Source organism: Pagrus major, chromosome 5, assembly GCF_040436345.1.
Source record: "Pagrus major chromosome 5, Pma_NU_1.0".
In the NCBI taxonomy this organism is placed as follows: domain Eukaryota; kingdom Metazoa; phylum Chordata; class Actinopteri; order Spariformes; family Sparidae; genus Pagrus; species Pagrus major.
In genome coordinates, this window is record NC_133219.1 from 39,532,529 (window position 1) to 39,545,390 (window position 12,862).

The window sequence follows — 12,862 nt, forward strand, 5'->3', positions numbered from 1 at the left end:
ATAGTTGGATGTCTGAGACTTAACATGATATGATCTTATTGAGAAAATGAGCTCTCCTGTGAAAACTCAGCCTGTCGACTCCTATCGCTTACAGAGTCCTCAACTCCAGATGAACTCAAGAGTTTGGACTCTGTTTGCTTGTCGAGATGTTAAACACACTAATGTAAGACGCGCACGCAAACTAACCTGGACCAGCACTCCACCCGCTGAATTAGATGAACTTAAAGATTCTCAGTTTTAGCTGCATCGGAGCAGATATCTTAAAAAACCATGTCACAACTAAATGTGACCTAATCTGGAGGTTTTTCATGGGTATTTCTCCTGTATGCAATAGCACAAAGCAGTCAGTTGATGGCAATATTGTATTCCTTTTTGTAGATTTGATTGTTTTCTCACTTTTTGAACTATCAACTCCTCACATTTGAGGGGAAGTGCGGGAGGTTCTGCTGAAGGAACGAGGAGAGTCAGAGGTGAAAAGGGCACGAGCAGATTTACAGTAAATTCAAATACTCAGCACCTGCAGCTCAGACGGAAAATAGGTCAGAATAATCATGTGTAACAGCTCCAGTTATAAGTGGATATTCTACGTATGGCTGCGAGATACATCTCTGCTTTACTTTCAGGATGAGCTCAGTCAATTTGTCTGAACCCGTGAGCTGTGTGACTTTTATTAAACTTACAGCAGAGAGGAAAAATGTACGTCTCGGTCTGAAAAACAAGAAAACACTTCACATATGTATGCCTCTAACTTTGTGTTATGTGGTGAAAAGGGGGTATTAAATTCATCTTTTCTTGATTATAGTTTTGGCGGGTAAACAGCCTCTCACAATGCTATTTCGCAGTTGCCATATGTTCAATAGATTTCTACATAATAAGATCCAATAATAGCCTTCAATCAGACTGCGTTCTGTCGGTGCTAATTCACCACAAGCTGTGTTTTAAAAGCAGCCACATCACAACAGACATCACACTTTCAAAGGGAACGAACAAAAGCGTTGGATGTTCGAACATTATTGACAGCACCAGTTGGCTGACCGGAGGCAGCGGGGAGGGAAAAAAACACACATGATGGGCAAACAAAAGGCTAAGTGGACTACCAGATCTCAGCCAGCAGCTGTAAATTACTTTACAGGGCAGGGAAGGAGGGAGGAGAGCAGCCATTTGGGAAACACTGGCCTGGTGGCATGACATTTAAAGGGACAGTTCACCCCAGAATCATAAATACATATTATTCCCTCTTAGCTAGTGCCATTGATCCATCTCGATCGAGGGGGGGCCAAACCTTTAGCCTTGGAGAGCCAAGACTGAAATTTAATGGTGGGTCACGGGCCAAAAGAAACCACATGTTGTCATGGTTTAACATGCAAGAAAGTTTCCTTAATTGACTGACTTCCTGTGCAAAGTGACTGTTGCCATGCTCAGATTATGGAAAATGATTAATGACATGATTAAAGACCATGTTTTAGAATTAATTCTTTGTTTTTTGGAGGCAAACTCGAGATTGTTTTGAGACACATCAGCCGTGCAGACGTCCACCTTCTCTCCAGTATAATGAAACTAGATGGCGCCCGGCTTGTGGCGCTCGAAAGCGCCAAAAAAATATATTTGGAAAACTCAGCAGCAGCGTCTCTTTCCAGAAATCATGACCCAGTTAGATTTTGGATCGTTGCTGAAAATACTCTCTGTGGCAAACACAAGTTTATGATTCTGACAGGTTCTGCAGGTTCTGTTTTATCAAGATCATCTCCACAGATGAACACCACTTGTGTACATTAAATGTGTAGCAGTAAAAAGCTAATGTTAGGCTGTAAACAGGCGACATCACGGTCACATGACTTAAACGTCACCACCACTAAACATCTTACTGCACAATTACTATCCAGGTTTTCTATAAACTGATCAACGTACAAGTTGTAAAGTCAGAGTTAGAATAGTCTGTAACTAAAGTGGGCCTGTAAAGACGGACTAGTGAGTAGATGAGTCTCCGTGTTCGCTGTGAGGACGTTTAATGTCCCCGACAACCTCTGTAGTCTCATTTAGACACTCGTTAGCAGACGAGGGAACGTGAAGGGCAAAGATATTAACTGATTTCCGGGTTTTAGGACCGCAGACTACAGACCACGCTTATATCCGATCCAATTGAAAAATCTCATAGGCTTCTTGGAGGGAACCGATGCTAACTTCCAGGTCAGCCCACAAAAAATATGTTAGCATGCGAGTGTATAAATATATTAGGTCGAGTCCATTCATGCTCACAGCTCTCCTTTACATCAGCGTGAGCAGCAGCACTTTGCAATTTAACCTCATTTTAAATAAAAAATATCAACCTGGTGATAATTTTATAATTATAACTCAAGTGTCATTTAAAGGTGCACGATGTAGTTTTGGAGAAGAAATTTTAATCAGAAGAGAAACATCTTCATCGACTCATTTTTTATGCCCAAAAATATAAAAAATGAATAAACAAGCTCTTGTCAAAGTGGCTGGTTTGATTCCTTGGATCTTCCAGCTGCATGTCGAAGCATTCCTGAGCAAAAAGCCCCTCAGGAGGAGCAGGTCTGCATCCTGCATGGCAGCCTCTGCCATCAGTGTGTGAATGTGTGTGTGATGGGTGAATGTGTGTGTGATGGGTGAATGTGTGTGTGATGGGTGAATGTGTGTGTGATGGTGAATGTGTGTGTGTGATGGGTGAATGTGTGTGTGCTGGTGAATGTGTGTGTGTGATGGGTGAATGTGAGTGTGATGGGTGAATGTGTGTGTGATGGTGAATGTGTGTGTGTGATGGGTGAATGTGAGTGTGATGGTGAATGTGAGTGTGTGATGGGTGAATGTGAGTGTGATGGGTGAATGTGTGTGTGATGGTGAATGTGTGTGTGTGATGGGTGAATGTGTGTGTGTGATGGGTGAATGTGTGTGTGATGGGTGAATGTGAGTGTGATGGGTGAATGTGTGTGTGATGGTGAATGTGAGTGTCGTAAAGCGCTCTGAGCGGTCAGTAGATGGAAAAGCGTGACAGAAATGCAGGTCCAGTGACCGTTTATTGTCCCTCCGGTTGTACAAGTACACAAATGTTTTGCTCAGACTTCACTACAGAAAGAGTAAAAAGTTATTGATAAATAAAATGTATATAGACAGATAAATATTACTGTCTGTTCCAACAGTGATAGAAATCAGAGTGGTTACTGCAGAGCGAATGAAAGATTTGTTGCAGAATAATTATAATTATAATAAAATAATAAATAAAGAAAACAAAAACAGAGTACACAGAATACAAATATAGGATAGCAGAGATAAGGTGCATGTGTATATATCTACCTGTACATGTACACAAATATAAATACAGAATGTATTGTTGTTGTGCAAAGACAATAAATATAAAATAAAGGTATAAAAGATATAAAAACAGCTCAAGTGATCAACATGGACTGATTGATTGACGAAGGTGCAGCATAACTAATAAATAAACTGAATAAACAAACTGACCTTAAAGGACAACACAGTTTATACTGTTTTACTTTGTTTATATGTGGCGGACCCTGCCACCTTTCTAGCCTCAAACACTGTTTGAGGCCTTTTTTTCCTCTGAGAGCAGCTTGTTTATTCACTTATGGAAAACAAAAAGTTTGTATCATGACCTCATTGTTATTGTCAACATTAAAATTCTGAGTTTGAATTTCTACATAGTGCTCCTTTAATTGTGCCAGCAGCTTTATAAAGTGAAGGAGTCCCGGACGCACAGCAGGTCAGTCTCATTTAATCTCCAGGATTTAATCTGAGCTCTGATCTGAGGCGCTGCTGCAGGTATCGACTGTCTGGAGTCTGGAGGGGGAGCAGCTCCTTCTTCTTCTCCTTCTTCTTCAGGTTTTCCCTGATGAACTCACTGTGCTGGTTGTGGTGGTTGTTCAGGAGGCTGCTGCTGGTTCACGCCTGTCCTCTCCTCCCTGCTCCCGGCCGTGTGCGCCCTCCTGCTCCTCCTCCTCCTCCTCCTCCTCCTCCTTCCCCACCTCCCCGTTTACAAGTCATGATGGCGGAACTGTAGACTTCGGGACGAGCAGGAGTCCACCGCCCGTCCTCGTTTAGCATTTGTATATAGTAATTTATTTATTGAGCAGGCTCCGCGCTCTCCTCCGCAATGACCCGTTGGATTCCCACTAAGAAAGAGAAGTACGGAGTCGGTAAGTTCCCAAAATGTGGCGCTGCGTGCGCGTTGTGCTCGCCGAGTGAAACTCCCTGAAACTCTGCTGTGAAAGTTGGGAAACAACTGACTGTGTTGTTGTTGGTGGTGTCGGTGCATGTCGGGCTGGAAACACCGACACCCAGCCCCCCCCCGGGGGATCACGACCTTTTCTAAGTGTTCTGTGTTCTGGTTCGGCGCCTCCTGGTTCGGGCTGGATGTTCAGTTGTTGCAGTAAATGACTTGTGTAACTGTCTGTGAGAGCTGCTGAGGAAAAGTGGACAACAGCCAAGAGTTCAATGAGCATACCAGTCATTTTCCTGCGTAAGCTCACCGAGCGGACTCGTTGGGAGGTTGGAGGGGGACTTCACTGGGTCTTCACTTTGCTGGAGGTTCCCCTGAAGCCCCCCTGCCCCTCCAGGACCCCTGTGGGGGCCCCACATGGGAGCCCGAGCTGAGCGCATGTCAGATAAGAGGGCAGGGTTTGCATAGACTGTCTGTCAGAGTGAACTGAGTCTGCAGAGGCATCAGGCTGTCTGTGCTCCCTGTAACTGTGCAGTGTTAATGTGGACTGCAGCGAGGTGTGGCCCTGTGTCTGAGGGAATGTAACTAAGTACTTTTACTCAAGAAAGTACCCAAAAGATCTCATGTTCAAGTTTCACTTCAGTAAAAGTTTGATCTGATATTCAGCATCCATGTTTTCTAGCTGATGAATTCATTTAAACATGTGCAGCTTCGGCTCTGATGCAGCGTGTAATCTGTAAAGTAACTAGTAACTAAAGTTGGCAAGTAAATGTAGCAGAGTGGAAGTGAAAATAAGTGGAAGTACTTCGCTGAATTTTGGAGGCAAATATTGTACTTTTTACTCCACTACATGTAATTGATAACTTTAGTTGCTACTAGTAATGAAAAGTAACTAAGTACATTTACTCAGTGTCGTAAAAAAAAAGTACCCCAAAAGATTTAATGTTCAAATTTCATTTCAGTTAAAGTGAGACCTGATATTCAGCATCCATGTTTTTGTTTTTTTGTATCTGATTGCTGATAAAGTAATTTAACAATTACTTTACTTTGGCTCTGATGCAGAATGTAATCTGCAAAGTAACTAGTAACTAAAGTTAGCAAGTAAATGTAGTGGAAGTGTAAAGAAGTAGAAAATGGAAAAAACTAAGTAAAGTAGAAATACATCAAAATTGTACTTCAATACAGTACTTGAGTAAATGTATTTAGTGACACTACATCACTGCATTTACTCAAGTACTGTACTCAAGTACAACTCTGAGGTACTTGAGTATTTCCATTTTCTGCTCCTGTACTTCCACTCCACTACTTTTATCCGCTAACTTGAGTTACAAGTTACAAAGTAAAAAAAAAAGAAAAGACTGATTCCAATAATTCAGATAATTAAAAAAACTGCTTAAATGTATCGTCAGAAAAGTACTTTTGATCCTAAAGTACTTGAGTACATTTAATATCAGATACTTTAAGACTTTAACTCGAGTAGTATTCGTATGAGCAACTTACACTCTCACTAAAGTCATACAGCAAGTGATAAGATTCAACACAATATGACTTTTGGGTACTTTCTACAACACTGTATGTGTGTGTGTGTGTGTGTGTGTGTGTGTGTGTGTGTGTGTGTGCGTGTGTGTGTGCGTGTGTGTGTTTTGGGCTTGCAGCATGTCCCTGTTATCAGTCCTCCTCCACACCCTCAAGGCAAATCAGCACAGCTAGTCGGCTCTGTGAGAAATTCTTTCCAGGTTTAGTGTGAGGACTTTACTGTCAGCACAGGTCGGCCGCTCGCTGGCTACCTCCCTGACTCACCGCTCAGCCTGCTCTTAAAGCTACACGCGCTCCGACAGACGGTGTTTCCTGGTGTGCAGCAGATGTGTGAACACATGAGGAACGATCTGCGTGAACGCAGCGTGCAGCAGCCTCTCTGCAGCGCGTGTGTGAATCAGAGACTGAGAATAGGGCGGCAACTGAAAGATTATTTTCGTTATTTATTCATCTGCAGATTATTTCTCATGATTCATCGTTTTCTTTGTCGAGATGAGAGGTTCTCGAAATGTTGTGCCCAAGGCCAGAATCTGAAGACACGCCTGTATTCATCAGTGCAAAAAGAGCCTCCTAAACGTGTTATCTAATCGCTTTGTACACGTTAATTTTTGGTTCCCTCGAGGGTTTTTCAAGGATTTTTTCGGGGTATAGAATTTGCTTCTGCGTTGGAAATGAATGTGGACACATTCAATAAATATAAGACTCATTTGTTACTTGTTGGACATAGATTAGATTATAAAATGTCAAAGAATTGCAACAAAATGCTCATCAACAGTTTCATCTTCAGATTGCTTCTCTGCAGAGGTGGGAAGTACAAATACTTCACGACTGTACTTCAGTAGGTGTTTCAGGTATTTGACTTTCCCTCACTACATCTGAACACAAACATCTGGACTTTCTCCTCCTCACAGCTTCAAACAGCCTCGTTACTTTAGTTTGATGCATTTGAGGTGAATTATGGATTATTGTTATTTCCCAACATCACAAGACTGATTTCAGACGCAGCGAGACGAAACAAAGACGTAAAAGACGTAAACAGACAGAGAGGGAGGCTGGAATGGGGAGAAAAGGCGTGTTAGTGTCTCGTATCTGCAGAGATTTTCTTATTTTCTCACTTTGTTGCTGCTCGGGATGCTTTACCAACCCAACATGTGGCTGTTTGACGTCCTGGGAATGAGACTCAACCATCAACTATCTTTGTGGTGCGTTCAGGAACAGCTGGGACAAGCTTACACAAGTATCTGAACTTCTACTGAAGGAAACAATGTGTGGACTTTATACCACCTCTGCTTCTTCCCACCCAACAGTCCAAAACCCAAAAACTCTTCATTTACAATCAGAGATAAAAAAGAAAAGCAAATCCTCACATTTCTGACACTGGAACTAACAAATGTTAACAGAAAAGATTAATCAATTATCACATTACTTTGACTAATAGCTGCAGCTCTTGCTGAAACACCTGGGCCACGTGCTCCTCTCACAGACTTATCTCTGGTTTTAAAGGGAGCCTGCTGAGCTCGGCTGCTGTTGTGACTATAAACATTTTAACCCCACAGATTCAGGTGTGTACGAGCGCCCTGCGGCAGCGACACTCCCCCTCTCAGCTCTATATGACCTTGTTTTAGCAGCTGATGTTGAGAAATGTTTTGTGTTAATCCTATCAGATCCCCGTACGCCGTTCAAAAACTGTTGCTCTGCGTGATTGTGTAGCCGCTGCCATTCTCCTGCCACTCTCCTCAGAGACGGGGCAGGAGTCACCAACACTGTTCTTAATCCTCAAAATGCCATCGGACGCTATACAAGGTCTTACATTTTTAATCCGATTAGCGAACCCTCGGCTGTGCCCAAATACAGGCAACTACGTTCTGAGATGAAAGAGGAGATCGTAAGGTTTCTGATAATATCAGCACTATCATGTTAGCTAACAGGGAAATGTGGATAATATGGGGCTTAAGATATCACACATCTTTAACAGCGAATGTGTGACACCATCATAATAGGATCGCTTCTTAATTCAACGTCCTGAAGAGAAGCAGAGCGCCACAGACTCAAGTGAAGCGTTGAAATCAGCAGGCGAACAACACGTGCACGCCCCTGTTTAGTTTAATTTACTGCATCTGTGGGGTTTTAAACATTGTGTGCATCTCTAATGACGTCCCGATGCTTTGTAAGTTTCAGAGCATTGTCTCCTTCAAGGAACAGTTCACACAAAAAATCTGAATTCAGTCATCATCTCGTCGCCCTCATGCTGATGGAAAGTTCAGTGACACTTCAGAAATCTTTTATCATCACATCTTTAATCATGATGCATCTTAGATTCAAGAAAGCTCCACAGCTCCACTGTAAACTATGAGTCCTGTGTTACTGTTAGCCTGCTCAGGGTGGGAATATTGTGTTGTGGCCTCACTGTTCCCTTTAAAAGGTACAAATATGCAAAGGGGGGCCTTGTTCTTCAGCTTTAACTGGCACCAGAGGTTGTGACGGAGCTGAATCTACGTCTGTCTAAAGGTGGAGACGTCAGAACGTGACACAGGCTGTTAGGGTTAGGGTTAGTTATGTGCTGCTGTGTCACGTCACGCCTCTTTAGCCTGCTGAACACCAGCATGCTCGCTAAATCCTCACACTTGAGCTGCATTATGCTGGCTTTGTTTAGAAAAAAGCAAAGTAATTGTGACTGGCAAGAACTTCTGCTGCAGCAGGATTTTACACAAAAAGTTCAATAACTAGTTAAAGATTCTGCTTCGTCTCCCTCGGTTCATTTCTCTGAATATGCAAATTTCATTTTAAGAGATGTCTCCTTTGCCTTCGTCTCGCTGCACGACTTTCAAAGATCGCCGTCTGTTCACACAACACAACTTTCTGCCCTGTAATCTGGAGCCTTGCAGTCGTTACTGGTTTGCACAGAACGCGACTGATCAGAGACCGGGACAGACGCATGTTATAAGATCATACAGGCGGGACGTGACGAGGGAATAAGGCGGTCCAAGATTTTTGTGCCCTGATTTAAAGTGAAAAAACAAGGAAATACGCTCTCATGTGTTTCTATTATTGTGCTCGCTCTGTACAAATAAATGCAGGATGAAGGGTTGCTGGGTTGCGTGGATGACGGCAGAGGAGAGAGGGAGACGGTACAGGAATGTCTGCTCTGATTGGCTGTCGCTCGTTCCTGGCCGTCGACACGTCTTTTTACTTTTACTTTTTGAAGGGCAGCTGCAGGACGTACTCCTGCAGCTGCCCTTCCAAAGGACACACTGTAACATGCAGTATGTGTACAGTCGGTACCTACTGCTTTGTCATGACGGAGCTCCTTGAACTTTCACCCTGTTGCTTCTATATCCGTCGCAGCCTTGGCACGAAAATGTTGCTGTACAAAGAAAAAGGTACTTAGACTGTGCCAGTGAGCTGTCACATGTTTGTGCTCGCTCAGCTTTGTTTATATTTACGCAACACGCGGTGACGTATGTGACGATCGTGGGTCAGAATAGACGGAGAAGCATGCTGGCCTGCTTACTGCAAAATGTGACCGGATGCAGTGAGACATCCTGGAGGTTTTGGCATACTGTGTTTCACATACTTCATATTGGGACGTACTAAAGCAGATAGTGTGGTGGTATAGCTATTAGAACGCAGGGTTAGCCTGCTAGATATCCAGTGGAGAGCTGTCCCTAAGCTCCTGGATCACATATTGATCGTGTCTCCAAAAACCGTAGGAGAGTTGAAGATCAGGGCTAAAATCCTGTAGAGTGAACTTTGGGATTACTTGACTCTCTCAGTGTTAGTGCACTGGAGGTATCAGGTGTCACACCTGAGTAAGCTGCATGTCAGGCTATGATTGGCTTTCAAACACGCTCAGATGTCACCTGTGTAAACTCAGATTTAAGGTGTTTCCCCCTCATCAGATGTCAAAATAGTTTTCTAGCAGACGTGGCAAAGTGAACACATTGTTTCCTCCAGGAGAAGTTCAGATATTTGTGTAGAAACAGACTCTGGTAAAAGTAGAAGTACTGATTCAACTTGTTTACTCCAGTAAAAGTAATAGAGTACAGGCTCTGAAATGTACTCAGAGTATCAGAGTAAAAAGTCTCCCTCTGAAGGACATTTGTGGTCAAAGCTAACTGAAGCTCACGTCATATTAATATAATTCAAACGAGCCTGTTTTGAAAATGTGAGGAGGAGAAAGTTCAGATATTTGTGTTCAGATGTAGAGAGGGGAAGTCACAGAGATACTCAAGTAAAGTACCTGAAACCTCTACTGAAGTACAGTAATGAAGTATTTGTACTTCCCACCTCTGTTTTCTGGTTAAGAATAAGCATGTTATTGAAGGAGGGGAACGTTCATGTAATTGTCATAATTACTTTATTGTATATAACTACTGCAGCAGCCCCCTGGAGTTTACATGCTGTGTGTGGGTGTGTGTATATATTGTATTCCTAATGATTGTAATGTTCAGTTGCTTACAAGCAGCACTACTGCAAACCGTAATCACCTTGAGTTTTTCTTCAGGGATCTACCATGTATCCACCACTGCTCTCATAACAAGCTGACTAATGCTCGTTGCACTCACCGTGTTGGTGTGAAAAGGCCTTCGAGTACGCAGCCACGACTTCTGCTTTTTAAAAATTATGCAATAACTATGAATAAAAAGATGAATCGCTTCGAGTTGTTTGTTGTGCAGGTGTTTCACGGTGTGTGTGTGTGTGTGTGTGGGAGTCGTATTTGCAAAACAAATGTAAAGCTGTTGAGATTTACAGCCTCCGTAGATTAAAATCAGTACATCCGTGTTTGTTCACCTCCCAGTGTCCAACCTGCTGCCAGTGAGTTCAGTGTCTTTTGGACCGACCGGACGGTTTGTCAGTCATTTAGAAGACATCATTTCAGAGTAATTCCTGGAGAAGCTGGAGAAAGTGCTTTTCTCTCCTGCAGATGAGTCACTTGTAATTTTTCTTTCTGTTAAATGTTGCGGCAGGTTTTTAACTGAATTAAAAGATGAGCCCTCACTGCTCTATTTTTCCACCTTTTTCTGCAGTGAACCTGAGAATTTACTCCATGATTTATGGATAACCTATAAGGACTTATTAGCTGGGGCAGAGTTTAAAGAGCTACAGATCGTTTCTGGCTGTCTAGACAGAAGACGGCAGGCAAAAAGGCTTCTCTACCTTTATGTTTTGAAATGTCTGGCCTGAGGAGATTTGGCTCAAAAATAACCTTTAATAGACTCGCTTTTTACAGTTAGAGAGACTGTACCGCTCCCTGCTTCGGTAGCACTTGATCTTAGTATGCTTGAGTTTTTATAAGAGACATAAGGTCAGAATTCAGAACATCTTCTATTAAACTCCAAATACTTATTTAGTCATGCTTTTTTTAAAGTTCGGCCCCTCGGAGCTAAATTTTCTTCATCGTCTTTGTGTATTCTGAAGCCTCATTAGCTGCCAATACTTCACCGTTTGTGCTGAACATTCATGAAACCCTCAGGATGTTCTGCAACATGTATAAAGTGGAGCCCGAACAATACTGGATTTTCTCAGGGCCGATGCTGATACAAATATCAGGGAGCAAAAAAATTTTCATTTCATTAAAATGAAATGAAAGTCTGTAAACTCCCCTGTACAGAACATATATAAAGTTATTTATATACAAATGGACATAAACTCAAAACACTGTCCATCGATTTCGACTGTCTGTGAGCACTAAGCATCGATGTTAACTGCGGCTAGCTGTAGCTGCTGTTAGCTAGGTAGCTCAATTAGCCATGCAGCTAGTGGTTCGGACTGGGAGCTTAGGGACCAGATGTGTGTTGATGCAAGGGCTAGCTGGTTAGCATGCTAACTTCTCTGCAACACAATAAATAGACACCATAACGTCAAAACTGTTATTTTCCACATTCAGTTGATGATTTTATTTAATTTTTTAATGTTTTTAACTAAATTCTTACATATTGTCCCTTTAAGTTTAACAGGAGAGTAAGTTTGTCGTATAAATTTAAATAGTTGTTGGAGAGTATGCATCAAACTAAGCTGTTACGAGCTGTAACATCCTGAACCCAATGACAAACGGGCTCAATAGGTATCTCACAAAGATAGAAAACCTTGAAGTCAACATCAGTCAATCAATCACTATACAGTATATATGCAGTGGATATTAAGAACTTAACTAACAATTAAGAAATATTTGTAAATGATTTTTGGGGTTTCTTGGACGTTTAGGACAAATTTCAACCCAACACAGTGAAAATAAGACGTTGATGAGAACAAACATACAAAGGATCACTGAAATAATGACGTTAAGCTCCGAGGACCAAACTTTAAAAGTTCATAACTCAGAAGTATTTGAAGAGCAGCGATAGGACTTTGTGAGGTCTTTCTACCTCTGTATTCAGTCGCCTTTAAACCAAAACATTTCCTTTTTATTGTGAAGACATGTATATTTTCAATAGTCTTTCAATAAGCTCCGGTGTACCTCCACTGTGTGAAGTACACTTGTTGTTTTTGTTAAATCGGAGTGTGTTTGTGCTGCAGGGGACTTGTGCCGGCACCATAACTGGCTTTATTATTTCATTTCTTTCTCCCCTTGAGAATCAGAATGAATTCATTGGACCTATTTTCTGTACTATTGTATGTTAAAGGGCTGGTTGCTAAGCTCTCGTATCCTCCGTCGTGTGCTTTTCTTCCCTTCGTTCTGTTTGTTTGTGAGCGTCATAAATGCCATAAGTTGGGATAGTTGTGGACGTGTTGGAACAATAGATTCTCTTTTGAATCGTGTGAAGTTTGATGAGCTGCCAGCAGCTGCTCAAACTGTTCAGCCGTGTTCCCCTTTAATTGTTTTCTAATCTACTTCTATGATAAATCGTTGAGGGTGAACAAGCCAGACTTTGATTTTAAATTACAATGTGCTTTATAGTTGAAGCTGCACAGATAGAGGCTTTACATCAGCAGCTACAGGCTCAGCGTTCAAGGTTAAAGAAGCAGATCTCAGTGCAGATGAGCCGTGCTGCCAAGGCCCAGACTGTTGCCTTTAGTTTAGACAGTGTGGCATCACAACACGCTCAGCTGGGCTCCTGACACTGGCTTATTGCCACGCTGTTGCCGGGCCCGGACACTGTGTCAAGTTGGTGAATGGGCCATTGTCAC

General features: G+C 42.3%; 1 protein-coding gene across 4 annotated transcripts in view; it reads left to right on the plus strand.

The window, feature by feature from the left end:
- The first annotated feature begins 4,034 nt into the window (after positions 1-4,034).
- The window catches only part of dock5 (dedicator of cytokinesis 5), a 48,918-nt gene continuing 40,090 nt past the window's right edge, over positions 4,035-12,862 (plus strand). For 2 of the 4 annotated variants that reach the window (XM_073465854.1, XM_073465855.1), the window contains exon 1: positions 4,035-4,175. In XM_073465854.1, the coding sequence (XP_073321955.1) occupies positions 4,133-4,175 (43 nt within the window). In that variant the 5' untranslated portion in view covers positions 4,035-4,132. The remainder of the gene's footprint in view (positions 4,176-12,862) is intronic. The other 2 variants (XM_073465856.1, XM_073465857.1) reach the window with 1 other exon arrangement.